The 22,600-nt window shown below is 36.8% G+C and overlaps 3 protein-coding genes across 3 annotated transcripts in view; 1 reads left to right on the top strand and 2 right to left on the bottom strand.

Moving 5' to 3' along the window:
• inppl1a (inositol polyphosphate phosphatase-like 1a) overlaps window positions 1-4,337 on the top strand; it is a 44,274-nt gene extending 39,937 nt beyond the window's left edge. The window contains exons 25-27 of the mRNA XM_048159728.1: window positions 631-1,378; window positions 2,833-2,969; window positions 3,318-4,337. Of these exons, the coding sequence (XP_048015685.1) occupies window positions 631-1,378; window positions 2,833-2,969; window positions 3,318-3,414 (982 nt within the window). The 3' untranslated portion in view covers window positions 3,415-4,337. The remainder of the gene's footprint in view (window positions 1-630; window positions 1,379-2,832; window positions 2,970-3,317) is intronic.
• Window positions 4,338-7,862: 3,525 nt separating this feature from the next.
• Window positions 7,863-15,074, bottom strand: phox2a (paired like homeobox 2A). Its single transcript, XM_048161864.1, has 3 exons — window positions 11,179-15,074; window positions 10,062-10,249; window positions 7,863-8,917 (listed from the first exon to the last, which is right to left on the bottom strand). Exons 1-3 carry the CDS (start codon window positions 11,399-11,401, stop codon window positions 8,462-8,464), a joined length of 867 nt encoding a protein of 288 aa, XP_048017821.1. The 5' UTR covers window positions 11,402-15,074; the 3' UTR covers window positions 7,863-8,461.
• Window positions 15,075-20,376: 5,302 nt separating this feature from the next.
• LOC125248505 (caseinolytic peptidase B protein homolog) overlaps window positions 20,377-22,600 on the bottom strand; it is a 39,526-nt gene continuing 37,302 nt past the window's right edge. Inside the window, exons 15-16 of the mRNA XM_048160424.1 lie at window positions 22,192-22,296; window positions 20,377-21,589 (exon numbers count right to left, since the gene is read on the bottom strand). Of these exons, the coding sequence (XP_048016381.1) occupies window positions 21,368-21,589; window positions 22,192-22,296 (327 nt within the window). The 3' untranslated portion in view covers window positions 20,377-21,367. The remainder of the gene's footprint in view (window positions 21,590-22,191; window positions 22,297-22,600) is intronic.

Below are 22,600 nucleotides of genomic sequence, written 5' to 3'. Positions count from 1 at the left end.
TCTATCTTATGTTAAGTTGAAATGTTTTATATAGTGTAAATTTTATGTATGATACTGACCTCTTTTTTTGACATGTAAATAGCCATGATGCATGAAACAAACAAACATACATGTTGCACACACACTCACATACACACGTTACACACATGCTTCACGTTACATACACACATAAGTTACACACACACACACACACACACACACGTTACATGTTACATACATGCTTCACATGCTACACATATACACGTTACACACGCTTGTTACACACACATATTCGCACACATTACACATACGTTACACACACTTTACAAACGCTTCACACGTTACATACACACACATTACACACTCGCATACACGTTACACACATACACGTTACACACATGCTTCAAACGTTACACACACGTTACACATTATTTTATTAAACAAAAAATATTTATTGTATTTTATTTGTTACATTTATTTTATTAATATTATTTTATTAAATAATATTAATTATAACTAGTATATTACTTTATGCTATTATTTTAATTTTAGTTACATTTATTTTTTTTTTTAAATAACAAAAATGTTTTTTATGCTTTTAGTTTCAGTCAACGATAATAACCCTGACTGTCTGTTGTTCTGGTTCGTCAGAGGCAAACAGGATCCGTTTGATGGTGACGCCACAACATGCAAAAACAGCTTCAATAACCCCGCCTACTACATTCTAGAAGGCGTTCCCAACCAATCCGCTCTGGCCTCTGACCTCCTCCCAGGCTCCGCCCTCCCTCCATTAGCCAATAAAACAGCTGCTCCTGTGGGAGGCGTGGGGAAAAACAAGCCGCCCAGTGGGAGTTCGGCGCAGGGCCGCTGGCAGACGGGTGGGCGCCCGGTTCGCCCCATCAGCGAGGAGGGGTCTTCGGAGGATGACGGGAACATTGGGCCTCACGTCGGGTCGCTGAATCGCCCTCCGCCTGATTTCCCTCCTCCGCCGCTGCCCAAAGGAGCTCTGGAGATGGCGGAGAACTCGTTCGGAAAACCGCGGATGTTTCCGGACCTCGCCGACGTCAAGATACCGCCTCCGTCTGCTGTTCCGTCCAAACCGCTGTCGTCTCCCAGCTTTGTATCGCCCCCTGGAGGAGGTGTGGCTTTCTGCCTGGAGACTCCGCCCATGCTAAACCCAACCCCCGCCCCTTTCCGTCGAGGAGGCGGAGCCTCTGGACTAGACGACCAGTCGTGTTCTGTCCTGCAGATGGCCAAAACGCTGAGCGAGGTGGAGTATCCGTCGGGGAGAGAGCGAGGCGGGGTCGTGAAGGGGGCGGCGGCTCCTCACATGAGAGGCCTGACCTTCCCGCCGCGCTCCATACAGGAGGAGAGCATCGCTGAAGACCTGCCTGAGGAGGTGAGGACAAACACAGACAGAAGCCCACAATCAGATCAGACTAACTGCATTAGTCGTCATGAACTGACAATAAAAAATACTTCTACAGCATTTATTAATCTTAGTTTGTTAAAGCTGCAGTCCGTAACTTTTTTGGGTAAAAAAATTATCCAAGTTGAGCAAGTACATAACCAGTACATAATGCTTTTTTTCTCAGTTGGTCAGAACAAAAGTGGCAGACATGTTATGTACTTGTTCAGATGATATTTTCCAGTGAAAATTCTTATTTTGGTCATGCTTCCAAGATGTAGAATCTGTGATTCAGAAGTACAGTATCCACACTGGTGCGGTGACTGACAGCAAGCATTAGATTCATCCGCGCTGACGCACAACCCACATAAAGATGATAACTCTGTAAATAACTGCAATTGCAGCTTTCAAACAGAGATGGCGACAAAGAGGCAAAACTTACGGACTGCAGCTTTAATTTCAACATTCGCTATTACATTATTAATTTTGTAATTTTATAGTTGTACATTAATTTATTGTAATTTTATAGTTGTACTATAAAACAAAATGATGATTATTATTTTTTTTTATTATTTTACAGTACATTAGGGTTAGTATCTTTGTATATAAATATTTCAGCATTATTATTTTATAATTAATAATTAATGAAAAAATATTTTATATTTGCATTAATTGTATAATTTTAATAAAATAAATTTTTATTAATTATTACTATTATTATTATTTTACAGTGCTTTAGGGTTAGTAATTCTTTATTTAATTTATATAATTATTAAATAAATAAATAATAAAATAAATTATTTTATAATATTATTAATTTTACAATTTAATAAAAAATATTTAAATAATAATAAATAATTATTATTTTATTATTATTTTACTGTACTTTAGGGTAAATATTTCTTTATTTAATTTCTATAATTATTACATAAATAAATAAATAAATAATAAAATAAATATATATTTTTAATTGTATTAATTTTATAATATAATAAAAAAATATTTAAATAATAATACTAATAAATAATAATTATTGTTATAATAAATAAATGTTATATTTTATCATTTTATTAATTGTAAGATTTAATCAAATAAAAATATTTGAATAATAGTAAATAATTATTATTGTTATTATATTATTGTTGTTGTTGTTGTTAGTAGTAATAATAATAGTTATTATTATTATATACTATATCCTCATGCTAAAACGGACTGTAAATCCACATTTTAAAGCCAATATTTGAAAAATGTTCTCCTTCGGGGTGGACACGTCTGTCACATTTGACCCCTGATGAAAATCCCTGGTCAATATGAAGCTTTTCTGACACTCCTTTAGCAACAGAGGAAATCCTGCTGCATTAACCTGCTCTATCTCACACTGACGTGTGTGTGTGTTTGTGTGTTTGTGTGTTTGTTTGTTTGTGTGTGTGTGTGTGCGCGCGCAGGGCATGTGGCATGACGAGAGCAGCAGCAGCAGTCTGTCGGTGGAGGTCAGTGTGGGCGAGTGGTTGCAGAAGCTCGGTCTGCAGCATTATGAGGAAGGGCTGCTGCACAACGGCTGGGACGATCTGGAGTTCCTCAGGTACGAGTCTCTGTCACACTCATACTTCAGCCTTGTGATGGTTCAAACTCGCATGACTGACTTCTGTCGCTCGCTGCTTCATCACATCACAGTGAACTCAAGTCTTCGAAAAGCTGCAAAAGCACCATAAAATATAACTCTTTACAAATGTAGAGAGTAATTTATTCTATTCTCAGAAGGTTTCCCATGCTTTTTTAACTTAATGTCCATCAGTGTCATTATTCAGTTGTAAAATGTCACATGATGCCTGTTACTTTTCTCAGCGCTGCTCAGCAAGAGCCAATCATAGTTGATTGTGATTGAGATTTTCAGATGAACCCATCATCCAATCACGTCTCTTTCCTGCAGTGACATCACAGAGGAGGATCTGGAAGAGGCGGGTGTTCGTGACCCCGCCCATAAGAAGATCCTGTTGGCCAGCTTAAAACAGCAGCAGCAAAAGTGAGCCGATCCCGATCCGGACCGAGCCGGCAGAATCCGGCCTGAACTTTGCACTGGTAGAATTTAATCTCATGTCATTATAGTTTGTGATATTATTTAAACAAGTCGACGTGTCAAAAAAGATGTTTCACTACAGCCCCGCCCTCCACTTCCTGTCGTCTGCATCCGGAGGAAGTGACATCATCAGAGCATTCCTCACCTTTGAGCTGAAGGTGACTGAAGTGTTAGTGTTTTTTGTGCATGTTTCATGACTTTAAAGGAAAGGGAAATAAGCCAAAACCAGCCGTGACTTGAAGCAGTGTGTGTTCGTGTGTGTTTGTCAACACGAGGGACGTTCGTTTCTCTTCGTTCAGAGGATGTTTGGTTTGTGTGAAAGATCAGAGGACGTTATAACACAATCCCCTCAGCAGGTGGCGCTGCACCATCATCATGAGCTTTTGAGAGGAAACAGTTCAATTCATATTTTACACGTGAATCTTTTTCTATTTGTTGGTTCATTCTGATGTGAGATTCAAATGCTGATTCATTTCTAACAGAATTCAGACCCGGCGTTTGTTTGTCAGTCTCACGTTTCCACAGACGTCACATGAGGTTCAGTGTGGGAAAGCTTGAGTTTACCTCGTTCTGTTTAAATGAAGCACTCCATGTTTAGCTTTGTTTGTTTTATTTAACAGTCTTTAATGTTATAATTATGGGGTGTTTCTCCTAAAATGCATGTATATGTTCTAGCAGAATTATTCTAGATATCATTTCTTTGTGTATTAAGTTTTAACTTAAGAAGTCTTTCACGCTTCATTCATTTCTTTGCTGTATAATCATTTTAACTCTGTTGTTAATATTTGTGTTTGACTGCTAATGACTGTCCTTTTTAATGTGTTTTTCTTTTTTCAGTTTAATAAAAACTAAAATCACCATCAGTAAAAGAAAGTGTCTCATTGAGCATAAATAATTTGTAGAATTTGTAATTACATTTGGAATTATATTTATATGAACAAATGTAATTATCATTATATATATATATATATATATATAATGATAATTACATTTGTATATAATAATATATATATATATATATATATATATATATATATATATATATATAATGTATGTATGGACCATTGTACAGAATTGGTGCAAACTGCTGTCCCACAAGCACAAAACACATTAAAGTATTCAAATTTTAGATTTTTACTAAGATCCTTCTATTATCTATTGAATCCCACAATAATATTTAAAATATCCATAAGCTTAATATATATAAAATTATAATTTATTGGGTACTTTCAATTGGGAAGGAGTCTGTCCTGAATCCTAACCCCTAAATTTCAACTTGCGAAAATGATATATAATTTTTATATATATATATATATATATATATATATATATATATATATATATATATATATATATACACAATTTTCCATTGTTTTTAAAAATGTTTTTGATTTTTTTTTTAAAGTGAAGTTAAATATATATATATATATATATATATATATATATATATATATATATTTAAATAATGAAACATTGTAAAAAAAAAAAAAAAAAACATTTCTGATCAGGAAATATTCCTGTGTTCCTCCTCTCACAGCCTCTCTTTCACAGCAGATAGATCATCATTCTGAGTTAAATGTGTTCAGAAGTCTGAAAATCTGTGTGCAACTTTAAGGAATGTCACTAACAAACACCTTTTAAGCAAACTTTTTTGGGTGTTATTCCATAAAATTTAGTTTTTATGTGTGTTCAACTGTTCAGAACTGTGTTAGATAACCATGTGCTGATTATCATCTTTGAGCGGCTCAAAAGTGTCAAAAATTGGCACTACCGAAACTTCACGTTTCGGTCATGACTGTTTCGGTAGTGACAAAAGGGAACATATAATCATTTATTTGGGGGGTAAAAAATTTTTTTTAGTACAGTTATGCAAATCATTAGTATTTTAATATATTTTAGTTTGTGAGTTACATCCTGTCATGTGATGTGGTCACTACCAACACATTACTGTCACTACTGAAACTGTGCAGTCACTTCCGAAACATGGGATGTTTTGTCAGAAATAAAGTATATTGAATGATCAACTAAGATGTTATTATAGTGTTTGGTTCAATGTTTATTCAAACTAATGAATCATTCACTTTGAAATCAGTTTGATAAACTTTATGACTATTACAAAGAAAGATTGGGTTCAAAATACAACAAATCTCATAAATTATACTTGAAATATTGTTAAAATTGTAATTTTTATTGATTTACCTGTGAAAACATTTTTTAAAAATAGCAAAAAATATATATTTCCAAGGTAGATGTAAACAAAATCGTAATAGGTCAATGTAACCCTTCTTATTAAATTATTTATTATTGTGTTTCAGTAGTGACAAATTTGGGGAGAGGAAAAATATTCCAAAACTTTTTGAAAATACAATATGAGAATTAACTGTACAATTACTAGAAATGTGTACTTGGGATATTATACAATTTGCATACGTACAAAATGTGGAAAAAGACATTTTTTTCAGGACGTTTGCAACTTTGAACCAATTCTGTAGAATGGCAAACACACATATATATGGTTTATAGATTATCATTCAATACATTTCAACCCAGAAATATTAAATAAAATAAAGTGATTACCTGCTGTTGTTTTTTAAAACATGTTTGTCAAAAAAAAAAAGCAATTTTCTTATATAATATTTAGTAATATTATTATGCAGGATATAATATATTATTATATTTATTTTTCCACTGTAATATTTAAAGTCTCAACGTCTTTTAATCAACTAGATCTGGATGTTCAAAAATCGTAAAGGAAAAAAAGGTGAGTTCTTAAGACAAATTCTAAGTTTGTAAGAATGTTCCTAAATGTAAGTTTTCATACTTGAATTTAATTCAAGCATTAAAATTTCAAACATTGTGTGCAAATGACACTTGCTTTGATTTTTCATGACATTAAAACATCTGCTAGTTTTTGCCTTTTCTTGTTCTACTCAAAAATAGAATAAAAAATTGTAAAATAATTCCTCATCACAAGATGCTGTCATATCCTGTGAGTTCCTGCATCTGAAATCTGATGAATTGAACATAAGATCAGACTGGAGATGTTCATTTTAACTCTTTATTTTGTCATTTTTATGGATTATATACAGCAGATCATTCATGAAACACATGGCGTGCACTGAAACATTAAAAAAAGAAGAAACTACATTGTATTTATATTAATATTTACAAAATATTTCTCAATAAAAGCCTAGCTTAAAAAAACCATCCCAACATTTTTTTGTTTGTTTTGTTTTTGTATTTTCCTTCAATAAATTAACTACAAGTGGCTTAACTATGCTTGTTTCTGGGGTCACACACACACACACACACACACACTGTGTCTTCAGTGATAGATTCATCAGTAAGACAGAGGACAGACGTTTCTACGCAGGCTCAACATGTAAGAATTGATTTGTTGTTCTGAAGCTCCTGCTGGACTGAATGTTTCTGGACCTTCATTTACGAGGAAATGAAGATCTAATTTACTGACAATTACAATTCATTCAAGCGCTGTTGATGCAGATCTTCAGGGTTAAAGATCCTCTCGTGACCATAAAGAGGAAAAGATCGCAGCTGTAGAACAAACACACACTCACACACTCTCACACACACACAGAAGCGCCCAGAGTTCAACATGACAATAAATTAAACACTTTACAATAAGGTCTCATTTGTTAACTTTAGTTAATGCATTACTTAACATGATCTAATAACCAGAAATATATTATTACAGCATTTATTAACCGTTCTTAATGTCAGCTGCTCATTGTTTCATTAGTTCAAAAGCTCAAAAGAACCATTTTTTTTTTACTATTTTAATAATCTAAAGAACCTTTTGTGGAACAGAAAAGTTCTGTGGATGTTAAAGGTTGTTCATTTTTAAGTTAACAAATACAACTTTTGATGTTAAAAATTATGTTAACTGAAATTATTAAATACTGTAAAAGTATTAATTTACTGTAAATTCTAATTAGTTAACCTTACTTTGGGAAAAAAGCATGCAAACTGATTGCCTTATAAAAACTAAATTCAAAAATACATTCTTACACTGTAAAAAAAATATTTTTATGATTTGTTAACATTTTTTCTTTGGTCAAATCAACTTCAATAATTGATGTGGTTCAGATAACATATTTTGAGTTTCTGTTGATTAAACCAATCACCATTGTATTAATGCAAATTTTTAATTTCAACTTACTTTTTTAACACAATAATCACTTCAAATTATCTTATGGGGGTAATTTCTCAGCCAAATTTGATGTGCAATGAATTTGCAATTAATTAATTGCCACATTGTGTAATTAATTAGATTAAAATTTTTAATTACTTGACATCCCTAATATATATATATACATACAACAATAAAAAATTATGTGTGTGTATATATATATATATATATATATATATATATATATATATATATATATATATATACTGTAAGAAAGAATTGTTGGTTTAACTTAAAAAACTAAGTTGTCTGGCTGCCTTAAAATTGAGTTCATTGAAAATACAATGAAGAACACTGATTTAATCAAACAGAAACTCAAAATATTATGTCATCTGAACCACATTATTTAAGTTGTTTTGACAAAAGAAAAAATGTTGTGAAAATGTTTTTTTTTTACAGTGTAGGATTCTCGACTCAATTTTATGCCAAAAAGTTTCTATATAAGGAGAAATAATGCTTAATGTTTAATGGGTTATTTCATTTTTTTTCTAGTGATAAAGTATGAGTTGCTTAATTCATACAATTGAATTAAAATTAAAACTTAATTAATTCATTAAAAATAAATCCATAAAATGATCTCATATAGAACCTTTTCTTCTCAGTATGTTGTACGAACACATTTTGGATCATTTACTTTGACTCAACTCAATAATTTCAAGTGCTACACTGGGTTGTTAGTGGCTCATTAACTAACGTCAACACACGAGACCTTACTGAAGTATGAGCCGTTGAACATCAGGAGCTCTACACGCAAATGAACCAGCAGCAGACGGAGGGACGAGACGCACTAGAAGAGGTTGGTCTTGATTGTGTTTGGTTTCCGGTGGAAGGAGGACAGAACGCCGGCGAACGGACCGGTCGCCATACTGTCCGCGGGCTGCCAGGCCTTCAGCAGGTCCTGCGTCTGGACGCCGGCCGCCGCGCCAGAGCCGATGCTGGGCCACGGCGAGCTCTTCAGGCCCTGGTGGATGGAGGGTGAGATGGAGGTGTTGCTGAAGGAGGAGCCGGAGACGGGGCTGGGACTGAGGCTGCTCGCCCCGGGACTGCCCATGTTCCCGGAGCCGGGCAGGGATGCCGTGCTGTCGGGCGTCGGGCTGCACGTGGACTCTTTGGACTCGTCGTCCTCAGATGAAGAGCGATTCTCTCCGGGCTTCTTTGTGCTGGAACTGCTGCCGGTCGCTCCTTTAGAGTTGGCGGCGCGCTCTTGTTTACGGAACTTGGCCCGTCGGTTCTGGAACCAGACCTGAGGACGAGTGACGCGTGTGTTTATGGGTCAAAGACGAAAAAGGGTTTTCAAGCATCAAAACAATAAGTGTAATACAGCTTTGACTTGGGTCATGTTTAATTTGATTGTTTTTTTCTGAGCAAAAAAATTAAATATACATTTTCACCATGACTTACAGAAGACACTAAAATGTCATTCAGTTATCTTGTCAGGGATAATTACAACAAAAATCTATTTATGCCTATTAAAGACTAATTACTTGTACATTTTTAAACTTTGCCACTATCCTAGGTTTTGTCCTAGCAAGAATTTTTTACTCAATTAAAATGCAATAAAATGTATTATGCTCACTTATTCTTTTAAATATTTTAATATGTACAGGTCAGAATAAGTGTGTTGTTTCAGTTTTTACATAAATATAAGTGTTACACTAAATGACAATGAACATTATTTCACCCACATTATGACATTTTATTCTCTCAAAACGTATTTGAAAACTTAAAAGTAGATGTTTACTTAAATTTAATGTGCTTTCTATGTATGTAAAATCTTTTTAAAATAAGTCTATTCTGCTCACCAAGGCTGCATTTATTTAATCAAAATACAGTAAAAATTGTGAAATATTACAATTTAATAATTTTCTAATTAATAATTTTAGTTTTCTAAGTGAATATATAGTAAAGTGTAATTTATTCCTGTGATCAAATCTGAATTTTCAGCATCATTATCATTATTTCCTCCCAAAATAAATGTTCTTTATTGGCATTGATGGTTCCATGAAAAACCATCCATGGAAACTTGCATTGCACTAAAAGTTATTTAAAATGTTCTTTTCACTAAGAAAATATGGTTCTAAGAAGGTTCTTTGGGGGAATCAAAAATAAATCCCTTCTGGAAGCTTTTATTTTTAAGATGCTGAAATTGACAATAACTAAGATATATCTACGGATTTTTCATTGTAAAGTGTTTCCAGCACACCACACCCATATAAATCACTCTAATAAAACCAACTAAATTAATTAAGAGGCCGAAAATAAATATTAAAACCAGCCATTAACAATCCCATATTTCAAAAGTACGCACTCATAAAAGTGAAAAAAGGCTTCCGAAAATCGGTTTCTTTGTTAAATAACATGAGTGTATGTTCATGATGAAGACTCACCTGCACGCGCGCCTCGGTCAGGTCAATCTTCAGCGCGAGCTCCTCGCGCGTGTAAATATCCGGGTAATGCGTCTCCGCGAACACGCGCTCGAGCTCCTTCAGCTGAGAGCTCGTGAAGGTCGTGCGGATCCGCCGCTGCTTCCGCTTCTCGTTCAGTCCGGACGGATCCGAGAAGAACTTGTACGGAACTGAAAGATGAAGGAAGATCAGTGAGTTTCAATTTAAGAGTAAAGAGTTCAAAGAAACTAATGAATTCCTATTTTGTAAATTTATTAGATTTTTTTTTTTTTTAGATTGAGTTTTTTCAGTAGAAAATCAGTGCCATAAAAATATATTTGCGCACTGCGTCAATTTATAGACTTGTTATTATTATTATTAAATTCAATATTTTATTTTAAAATTACAGACTCCCTATAAATTTAACATTTTCTGTTTAGAGTTATGTGATAATGTAATAATAATTAGGCCCTTAATTTACATTTACAGCACAGAAATATCAGTCGAGACAGGATGAAATCTTGTCCAATAAACGCGCTTTTTAATCATAGATCTGTGAGACATAATTAAATTAATTACTTTAAATTGATTTGCGCCTCCATTATATATGAAATTAATTTTGTTTGAATTAAATTAAACCTGCAGTCAGATTTAACTCTGAAAACTATATGATTCTCGTTTGATTTTGCAACTGGGAATATTATTCAAATTAAAACAATATTTTTTTATTTATTACATACACTTAAAAATAAAGCTTCTTAATCGGCATCGATGGTTCCATGAAGAACCTTTAAGATGCACAAAAGGTTCTTTAAAGATTCAAATGTTCTTCACACTAATTAAAAAAAATTGTTATTTTATGAACTGATCACTGAAAGGTTCTTTTATGAACCAGAAATGGCATTAAAAACACATTTGGAACGTTTATTTTCTTAAGAGTGTTTCGCGACGTTCATTCAAAACGAATATTACAATAAGAAAAATGGATATTGGATATATTGTTGATGAATATCCACGCGTTTAATATTTTACACCCCTTATATTCTCAGTGTAAATCACACTGAAGTGCTTTAGTTCTATATTTATAAAGCACATGTGTGTGTGCGCTCGCGCGCGTTACCTGTGGAGTAGGGCGCGGGCTGGTGCTCTCTCAGCGCGCCCAGAGTGCAGCTGGCCGAACCGAGCGGCGCGCAGCCCGGGTTGGAGCTGAAGCCGGTCCGGATGGGGTTGTATTGGAACGTGTTGGTCTGACTGCACGAGTTAAAGTCCGCGTATGCCGACGCCTCCATCGCCGCCATGCACGAGTCATATGTGTTCAGATACGAGTAATCCATTTTGTACATGTGGAGGGCGGATGGAGACGCAGGTGTGGGTGAATCTCGCTCGAGCAGGTGGGTCGGGATGTCCGCTAGAAGTCCAGCGGAACGCGGTGTAGAGAAGGAGTCGCTGTCTGCGCTGGAGTGTCCTCGCGGGAGTCTGTCGGTGCCGGTGTTCCGGTGCTCTGCTGCGCCGGGCGGCTCGCGGTGTGTTTATAATAAAGTTGGTGTCCGGGAGACAATGGCGAGGCGGTGGTCTCTGTTTGCATGACAATGTCTCAGTGCTGAACGCCTCCTCCCCTCTGCTCCTCCATGCATCTCTAATGCACCTCCGCATTAACCCTTTCCAGCACGACCCTGCTCTTCTTCTGTCAACTATTTCATCTTTCGCTCCCTCTTTTTTACCTATAGCCGTTTTATAACTATTTCATCTTTCGATCCTTCTTTTTTACATATAGCCGTTTTATTCCTTACTCGAACAGAGCTGAAGCGGGCATCACCCTCGCGAGTGAGCGCGCGTGCAAATATAATTCTAAATAAATGACTATTAATGGCTATTAAGACTAATGCCATTAAGGCGAGAATGGGCAAGTTTTCAAGAGCGGGTAAATGGGTCCGTTCTAGCTCGTGCTAAATGAATTGTGGGATTGTTTTAGCTTTAATGTGGCTCTGGTGGTAGTGTGAGATGAAGTTTAATTTGATTTCGCGAATAATGGCCTTTATTTAAACCCCCTTGAGTTGTCAGAAGGACCAACACTGCGTTTAAATAAAGTAAAATGATCGTAAAATAAAATAAACGCGGGTTCAGGTGAAATACTAATTAATGTTGACTTAATTGCGTTCGTTTATTCATCAGAAAGGACTGGACGGAAACCTGCTGCTCACGGTCACGCGCATCTGTTTGCTGTCAATCACTATTACACACATTTCAAACGATTATATAAGAATGTTAAATCCACACAAACTCTTTCAAAAATAATAAAAAGCATGTTATACATTAAATGAGCAAATTTAATCAAACAATAAAACTCACATTTCAAAATTACGCAATAATAAGCACATATCAGGGACAAAATGTATTTTTATGCAGCTGAATGTGTAATTTTTAGGCATATGGATTCATTTGACTTTTGACTTCTGACCCTGTAACCCGCGCTCTCTCCGTGCGCGTGTAACCTGGTTATCCGGTGCGGCCCCGGGCGGGCGCGTCACAGCGCATTTGGCTGATTTAGGGTGAGCGGCGGCGGAGCTGACGCGCCTCTCAAACTCCATCCGTCAGCGGCCGCATCATCCGCATCACCCGCGCGCATTAACGTCTGTACCGGGACGTGACGATATACACACGACAGCAACAAGTCGCCGCGGACACCGGGACGGTTTGAATGAAACCTTTCAGCACGTGTTCATCTCCGTGAACACCTGAGAAGAGCTCCGGAGTCACCTGTGCGCGCGTGTGCGTGAGATTCAGAACGAGTGTTGCGCGCTTATACTTTAAGATTTCATTGTTGGCTAAATAGCAAACATGAAATATGACATTATTAATATGCAAATTAACTAAGGAAATATACCAAAGTAATTAAAAATATAGGGGTTTTAATGCAGTGATGTCATAAAAAAAAATCATTCTGGGTTAAAGAAAATAAGCATTTTTTTTCTAGAAGATTTTAATCGATTTTCCTCTATAAAGAACTTTTTGTGCAATGGAAAGATTATATGGATGTTTATGGAAACATCGATGCCAATAATTAATATGAAACATTAACGAAATAAAACAAAGTAAAATTAAATGAACTGTCTAATTCAACTCAGCGTTATTTGAGATTTTACATCATGCATATGTAATGAAAAATAAATGTTGACGAGACAGATTTAGCGTTATTTCACTTTAATAAAATCCAGTATTTATTTTATTTTATTTTATTTTATTTATTTATTTTATTTTGCTTATATGGATATTTTTTCATATAACTGCTGATTTTAAGACTTTATCTTAAAATGAGCCTACAGAAATGGTCAAACAAAGTTTTGTTTGTACTAAATCGCAAACACAGAGCGCGTGAATCGCGTCTTCTCTCGCGCACCCGCTGCGCGCCCGGCGGGTTTCACCCGGGTCACCGGCTCCTGTTTTCGTGCGTGACGCAGACGGGTCGCGTCTCATCCTTTCCTGATCCTTCATCCCCTCTCTCTCTCTCATCAATCTCTCTCTCTCATTAGCTCAATCTGCATTCAGCAGTGATCGGTCACCGGGAGACGCGCGCGCCTCGCTTTAATGGCCCGACCATCGGATGCGATTACTGTCAGCCAACCCAAACCAACCCAAACACAATTCAATTAGTCCCGGAGAGCACGAGACCCTGCGCTTTTCATTTATATATTTATTTTGTGCTCGGGAAAATGCCTTTTTTTTGTGATGCCAAAGCAAAATATGAGTGTTTCAGAACTACAGGAGAAATTAATGGAGCCTCTCGGACAGTAAGTGCACTAATGTTAAACGCTGGTTAGTGTAACTATCGATCAACAGCGGCATGCCAGAATTCACCGCGTGCTTTAAAAAATGAGAAACGCCGCGCTCGGCCTGACCTGTTTGAGAGCTGTCAATCACAGACCTCACCTGTCAATCACAGCCTGTTGTTTACACAAGCGCCATGAATGAGAAAGAGCCTCGTTACTGTTTCCGCTAATCGCCAATGAATTTTAAAGGTGCTGGTGTGGCTGGGTCGGGTCGGGTCGGATCGGGATTAGAGCCCATTTTCAAGACAAACACTCGGATTTGAAAGTCAGATGTGCGCGAGAGGCTTTGAAGAGATTAGCGGGCAAATGTGTGCGCTGGTTAACACGGGTGAGGCAGGGTAACTTCCCCGGCAAACTCACCCCTGACACCGGGCAGACGTGTCTCCGGGTGTGACTCCTGATCCAGAACTGATTCTGCAAATAAAGAGGAGAAACACTTTCAGAACACACTGAGGTCGAATTGTTGCGTCTAAAATGCAAATAGTTAAAAAAAAAATTTGATTATGAAAGACTATTTTTGATTTGATTGAGTTGTTTTTATCCTCAATAGAAAGCTATGAAATTAGCCTACCATATTCATTTAGTGCAGAAAAGTAGTAAAAACATTGTTAAAATTGTCAATGTCACTACAGCGGTTCAACTTTAATGTTATGAAGCGACAATAATAATTTTTGTGCTCAAAAACAAAAAAATAATGACTTTATTTAACAAATTCTTGTCAGACTCGTACACGCCTTTTTTCACAGACTGTGATGATGTTCAGCATCGTAAAGCCTGCAAAGTTTTTTATATACATTTATAACATTATACTTTGTATTATATTATCTTTGCATCAAATTACAAAAAACTAGGGAGTGACGTCAAATTGACATCTTTCTCTCGTTTGACTGCCGCTATCAATCGCTCTCTATTTTATTTCCTCTTTTGAAAGTTGTGAAAACACTACTGTGGAGTTTTTCCTTTTGCTATTTGAACAAATGGGAGCACAAAAAATATATTTAATGTCGTGTCTCACTTACATTTAGACGTCGCCGGAAGTACATTTACCCTGCGATGCCGAGCGCCGGAAACACGAAACCCGGAAGTGTGAAAAAGGCTAAGCTGCGTCCGAAATCGCGTATGTTGATTAGGTACTACATTTGAATTTAAATTTTAAAATCCTGCAAAGTTTTTTATATTTTCATTTATTTTATGTACATTTTTTACATTATACTTTGTATTATATTATCTTTGCATCAAATTACAAAAATCTAGTTAACGCTGCTGTGAGGGTGTTTCTAAATAGAGTACCCCAGGGATGATGTGTTTTTGTAGGCCAATCCGGAAGTTAGCGACACACGTATTCCCTCGATCGAAAGCCTATGCATTTTTTCCCATAGACTTTTGGAAAATCGCAGAAAATAAGCTCTGTGTTTAACAAAGGGTTATGACACTTACACGTTTTGTCTATCAAGATAATCTTCACAAGTTAACAAAACATTTATAGATTTTCAAGCCTAAATAAAGTCATCAGATATAAAAGGCTAACAGTAGGCTATAAACGGACTATAGCACACCATGGATCAACGTCGTCACCACCAAACTTCCTCAAACTTTATTTAGAAAACAACTTTATTTAAAAACATGCTCGCTGATTATCTGTGCTGTTATAAATACTTTTCCACTTTTTCATGAGAAATGCTGTCCAAATGTCCTGTTTGTCACGATGACGTCTAAAGTCCCCAAAGGAAGTAGTCCCTTTTAGCAACTTGTTAGCAACCGCCGTTTTTTAAATAATCACAAGAGGGTTATAACTGGCGTGTTTTATGTCATAGAACCAAACGTGAAAGTATTTAGAGGCTTTGTTAACCACAGACCTTATTTCAGGCAATTTAGCAAAAACCCATTCAAAAAACCCAAAGACTTTAGGGCGATGGAACGGGAAGTCCTAAAATGCTAACTCACTTCCGGGTTTTGCCTTCAAAAACACGTCATCCCTGAGGTACTCTCTACAGCGGCTGTGGAAGTGACGTCAAATTGACATCTTTCTCTCGTCTGACTGCCGTTATCAATCACTCTCTATTTCTTTCCTCTTTTGAAAGTTGTGAAAACAGTATTGTGGAGTTTTTCCTTTTGCTATTTGAACAAATGGGAGCACAAAAAATATATTTAATATAGTGTCTTTCAACAACACTTACATTTAGAGATTCCGGAAGTACCCTGGATGCCGAGCGCCGGAAACACGAAACCCCGAAGTGTGAAAAAGGCGTCCGAAATTGCGTACTGTTGAGTAGGTACTACTTTTGAATTTAAATTTACTTCACGACTGTTGAAAAAAGTATGTTCTATATAGTACGAATGTGTGTAGTATGAATGAATTCGGACGTACTACATCCGCCATGTTGTTACTGTCACATGACTTACCAGCGTCAGTCACGTCCCTTCAATTCCATTCGCAAATCCTCTTCTGTGGCCTCATGGGATAGTAAAGTGTCAGAATCTCGCCGGTAGTAGTAAGTCATCCGGGTGCTTTTCGCCTACTGTTTTTCGAATACTATAGTAGTATAGTAGAGAAGTATTAAATTTCGGACGGAGCTATAGAGTGCAGCGCTTCAGTGTTTACGTCCGAACGCCAACTCAGTATAGTAAAGTGTCCATCATGCGCATTCAGATTCTCGCCGATAGTAGTAAGTCATATGGGAACTTTTCGCCTACTGTATTTCGAATACTATTCAGACATACTCTGTTTGCATACTGTTTTTCATGTACTATATAGTAGAGAAGTATTCAATTTCGGACACAGTGCTATAGTGAATCACACGCATGCGTCGTTCTGCTCACGTGAACAGGCGTCGGCCAAGAATGAGTCAGCGTTCTGAAGTAGAACTCGGAAGCGCTGAATGTAAATAGTGTAGCAGAATGACAGGAAGTTGTTGAATAAAGTCGTTATTTTTGTTTTGTTTTTGTACACAAAAATTATTCTTGTCGCTTCATAACATTAAGGTTGAACCACTGTAGTCATGTTGACTATTTTAACTATGTTTTACTACTTTTCTGGATTTCGTTATGTAAATTTCGTTCTATTGAGGATATAAAAAAACATCTTGGATTTCATCAAAAATATCTTAATTTGTGTTCTGAAGATGAACGAAGGTCTTACGGGTGTGGAACGACATGAGGGTGAGTAATAAATGACAATTTTCATTTTTGGGTGAACTAACTGTAAGACTGGCAATAAAACTAGCAATACAATTTGGTCTGTCAAAATAACTAATAATAATAATTAAATTAGTAGGCAATATTAAAAAAAAATCGCACAGAACTGAAAAAGATTGATTGCCTATGCATTTAATTATTTTATGGTTTGTTATTAAGAAAATAATCTCCAGACAGGCTTCTAATGACATTAATGCATTTTTATATTCATAATATAGAAATTAACCTCCTGGAATTCTAATATAGCCTATAAAATGTTTTCAAACATGTGCGATCCATTTTTGTCGAATGCTTTAATTGAAATGTCTAAATATGGACCTTATTTATGAAATATAGCAAATGTTAGACAAAATAAACAGGACTTCATTGCGGTTTAAGAATCTGTAAAATCAACAGAAAATTCTAAAATAGAAGAAAAAGAAGCAGTTTCCTACTGACGTCATTTTATTAATGCAAAAACAAAAGCAGCATCAGATGTAGCGATTCTCTCGTGCAGTAGTGTGTGTGTGTGTGTGTGTGTGTGTGTGTGTGTGTGTGTGTGTGTGTTGTGGCAGCAGCTGGAGAGGCTGTAATGGGCAGAAGCGTTAATCAGATCAGGGCTCCGGGGCCCCGCGCGCTCAGAGCCCGACACAACCGGCGCTGCGCGGGACCTGTGCAAACTTAATCAAATTAAACCCTCCTCTAAACTAATTAGCCGGCAATCTGCCACGCGAGCTGTCCCAGAGCAAGCTTTGAATTAGGCAGAATGGATTTTTTCCCCTAGTCTTTCAGAAAGAGACACGAGACAGAAGAGAAGCTGCTTGCGCTTTTATTCCCTCTTATGTTCGTCTGAGAGGAAAAAGACTGCGTGCGTCACGCGCGGAACTCTCTGTGCGGACATGTGTGGCGCGCAGATGTTCTTGTTGAGATATAACGGAGAATGATGGGAACAGTAGAGTTCTGTTACACCTCTGACTCGAGCAGCAGGTAACAGACACCTGATATCACAGCTGCACATCTGTGCTCAGACAGGCTGCGATCCATCTTCGGCGGAAATATAAGAAGGATATCAAACTAACGGAACGCGTAAAGTGCGCGCGTCCGAAAATATCGCAAGATAAAGTAAAAAGCAGCCAAACACCGCGAACGAGAGAACGACAATAGAGAGCAATAACACACACAAAACACAACGCTGACGTCATCTACACAATAGAACGCTGACGTCATCAACAGAACGTTCAGAAAGTTACATTGATCGCTTCTGATACAAAGTCGCAGCTCGCGCTGGAAACACAATACTTTCACTGTGGAGTTTCATTCACACACTTAAAGCAACATGCAATGATTACACAAACGCACAAAGAATACATTTCTTTAGAAGTAAAACCTGTCAGAATATTAGTAATATGTGTATTATATCAATAAATATGAATGAAAATGAAAAAGAGACTAAGTGCAGCAGCACAAGTTTAGTGATGGAGACAGTCTCTCTCTCTCTCTCAGTGTAATTTGTCATCTCTCAGATGCAGAGCTACAGGACTGTAAATGGTAAATCAATAATTCTCTGTGTTCCTGCAGGTTTGTCCGGTGGGACTCCAGCAGAAGAGAGAGACGAGAGACCAGCAGCCGATAAAAGACACGGACACACACGATAATGGACGAGAGACGTTCGCGGCTGTGTGTGTGTGTGTGTGTAGGCCGGATCAGTTCAGACTGATAGAGGATCATCATTACACACACACACACACACATTACCATGAGTGTGTGTGTGAGACAGAGCTCGTCTGTGGTAATGAAAGCTGTCTCTCTCTCCGAGTTTCTAATTGAATTTGACTGTTGGAGGCTGAAGGAGATTCTCTCAGTAACATGAGATCTGCTGCTCCAGCATCTTCTCCAGCTCAGGATCACCGCACTCTTCCAAATATCACAGTTTTTTCCACTCTAATTAATGCTTTCATGTGAATGTTTTCAGTTTGACTTCTGTGCATCTCATGCGTCCACCTAAAACAGTCTACATTCACTTTCCTTCTATTAGCAAATGACAGACAAAACTAAAGTAGCCTATTAAAAAAACACACAAGAGAGTCTGTTGAACAGGACAGACATTAATGAGACGTTTACATCCAAAACACTGGAAAACATGCTAAAATTGCTCAAGTTTGCTATCATTGAAAGGACAGAATGCAACACACACACGTTTACTCTATAAATGCAAATGACAGACAAAACTAAAACAAAAGAAGCCTAATAAAAAACACACAAGACTTGAACAGGCTGGACATTAATGAGACGTTTACATCCAAAACACTGGAAAACATGCTAAAATTGCTCATTGAAAGGACAGACCAAAACTGTGCTAAATGCAACACACACACACACACACACACACACACACGTTTACTCTATAAATGCATAGACATTGCATAGACTTCTATTGTTTTTATATACAGCTAGTTATAAATACTAAATACTAACACTGACTGCATTTTTAAAATAAAAATATATACAAACGAGGACGACCCTAAAATGACTTTTTGGGAGTTTTTGTCTGGTTTAAACCTCTAGACACATTTGTCCTGAAAATATGGTTAAGTAGGTACACAAACACACACACACACACACACACACACACACACACACACACACACACACACACACACACACACACACACAGAGGAAGAACTGCTTTACAGATTGTGTGTGTGAGAGAGAGAGTGAGTGTGTGTATGAATGTGTGTGTTTTCATGGTTTGAGGACACAAATGTGTATAATGACATTTTTAAAGGTTAAAATACCTTTAAAAATGTTTTATTAAAAATGTGCAAATGTGTGTTTTCTGTGATGGGCAGGTTTAGGGTAGTGTAGGGGGAGAGAATGTACTGTTTATACAGTATAAAAACCTATGGAGAGTCCCCGTAAACCATATATACGAGTGTGTGTGTGTGTGTGTGTGTGTGTGTGTGTGTGTGTGTGTGTGTGTGTGTGTGTGTGTGTGTGTGTGTTGTGGGAGGTCCAGGCGGTCAGCAGGACTCTCAGGCTCCTCATGCTGTCTCTGTTTTTCGATGCTAATTTCATCCCCACAGGAAGTGAGTGAATCCCTACATGTGTAAAGAAGGATGCAGAGAAAAGAAGGAATGTTCCTCATGCATTCCATCCTTCTGTACTGACACACACACACACACACACACACACACACACACACACGTTCCACATTCCCAAACACATTCCTGTTGCATGTTTCTTGCCGTTGGATTACGCGTCACAGACACCACGACATTCCTGAACAAACCCGTTACCGGCTCGCCAAACACCCGGAGTCAGAGAAGAGACTTGTGATCTTTATTCATGTTTGTGTTCAATAAAAAAAGGCTTGATTCACAGTAAACATGTAAATGAGGTTAAACGCTCGATGGAAGCTTGTTTCTGTCATGGAAAAAAATAAATTAAAAGGTAATTGCGACTTTTTATCTTACAATTCAGAGTTTATATCTTGCAGTTTGTACTTTGAACTCTGAACTGTGAGATAAGTTTGCAGTTTCCTTTATTTTGTATCAGTGCCATCCTGAGATAAACACATAAAACATTAATGTTTTCACATAAATATGTTCACATTCAGACATTCTCGTGATGTTTCTGCTGCAGCATTTGATCAAAACATCTTCTAAACATTTAAGAACTATAAGAACTATTTTACTTGTAATCTTTACATATTTAAGAGCAACAGGACGTGATTTTATCCACGAGGAAACATGCTGAAGTGTGTCTATATGAAGCAGGTTGATGAATTGTTTTTGGCATGTCATGTGTTAACATCAGTTCACGCTTTGACTATGAACTGCTGTTCATCATTACTTCATGTTAACAATCGAAACCTTGTTTTTCTGTGTAATAAAGCTGATGATTCGTTCATATTTCACGTTAAACATTAGTGTTTTAGAGTAATAACACGCTTTGATTTTAACGTGTCCTGGACTTTAACATACATAACTTTAACTTCCATAAATATAGACATCTTCATATTTTCTGTACATGACAGACGCTCTGGCGTTTGATTCTGGAAGATCTTCATTATGAGCAACATCATAAAGCTGCAGTGATTTATGTGAGTTATTAAAGTTACGAGCTCAGCTGTGATGAAACATTGAACGCAGCATTACAAACACCATATTTTTTTACATTTCTGCCAATAATCTGATGAACACTAAAACAACACGCACTAACCAGACTCCAGCTCGTGATTCTCGTTTTTATTGTGATGGAACAGAACGGAACGAGCGCTGGATGTGATTCAGTCTTAGCTTCTCTCGTTCAGTGGCGTCGGTGGGCGTAGGCCACGTCGTCGGGGTTCAGCGGTGGGCGGATGTCCAGTTTTCGGGCGGTGCTGTCGTCACCCACCAGCTCCAGACGCAGAACTGCAGCTCCGTCCTTCTCCTCCGGTCCTCCGTCAACACAGAGACGCAGAGTACAGCCCTTCGGCAGGAGCTCCTGCTCGTACGCGGCGGCCAACTGATTCACCACCCGCCGTTCCACCTGCGCGCACACACACACACACACACACACACACACACACACAATAAACACATGCTATATATAAATAACTATATACTATATACACTATCAGTGCACTATAATTGCAATTGTTAATGTTGTTTTGAGTCTCTTCTGCTCACTAAAGCTGCATTTATTTGATCAAAAATACAGTAAAAATGTGAAATATTATTACAATGTAAATCAGCTGTTTTCTATGTGAATATATAGTAAAGTGTCATTTATTCCTGTGATTAAAGCTGAATTTTCAGCATCATTACTCCATTGTTGAAAACAGATGAGCTGTGTCAGGAAATTGTGATACACTACCATTCGAAAGTTTGGGGAAAGTAAAAAAAAAAGAAAGAAATCAATACTTTTATTTAGAAAAAGTGACAGTAAAGACATTTATAATGTTACAAATGTTTCTATTTCAAATAAATGCTGCTCTTTTGAAGTCTCTATTCATCAAAGAATCCTGAAAAATAAAATGTATCAGTTTCCACACAAATATGAAGCAGCAATCTGACATTGACTGATCTTGAATACTGACGATTGTTCTGATCGGTGTGACGGATCTGTGATTATCAGGTATTGATCAGCACCTCGTGTTTGATGGAGCGCGCGCCGTAGTGCAGGTTATATCCTCTCGCCAGCAGCTCCAGGACGGGATGCTCCCACAGCAGCGTGATGTTGTGCCTCTGCTTGGCCTGCGGGAACGACATCCATACATCACCACTAAATATCTCTTACTACATGAATATTATTATTTGTAATACATAAAAAATGTAAAAATTTGATATAAATGTTTATTATTATAAATAATATAAGATAATATTATTATTTATAAATAACATTTTAATAATTTATATATATATATATATATATATATATATATTAAAAAAAATGACAATTTTATTTTAATTTTTATTTTTTTGCACAGTACTGTATGTATATATATATATATATATATATATATTCGTAAATGAGAACACATCAGACAGTATTACTCTG

The sequence above is a fragment of the Megalobrama amblycephala genome, linkage group LG16 (assembly GCF_018812025.1).
Source record: "Megalobrama amblycephala isolate DHTTF-2021 linkage group LG16, ASM1881202v1, whole genome shotgun sequence".
Lineage (NCBI taxonomy): Eukaryota > Metazoa > Chordata > Actinopteri > Cypriniformes > Xenocyprididae > Megalobrama > Megalobrama amblycephala.
Note: the sequence above shows the minus strand (reverse complement) of the source record. Positions and strands in the feature narration are given on the sequence as shown.

Excerpts from the sequence above, each read along its gene's own strand:
- phox2a (XM_048161864.1), bottom strand. The coding sequence starts at position 11,401 with ATGTACAAAATGGATTACTCGTATCTGAACACATATGACTCGTGCATG. Across the intron at positions 10,250-11,178 it reads GCCCGCGCCCTACTCCACAG|TTCCGTACAAGTTCTTCTCG; the intron begins GTAACGCGCGCG and ends TTCATCTTTCAG. Across the intron at positions 8,918-10,061 it reads TGACCGAGGCGCGCGTGCAG|GTCTGGTTCCAGAACCGACG; the intron begins GTGAGTCTTCAT and ends ACTCGTCCTCAG.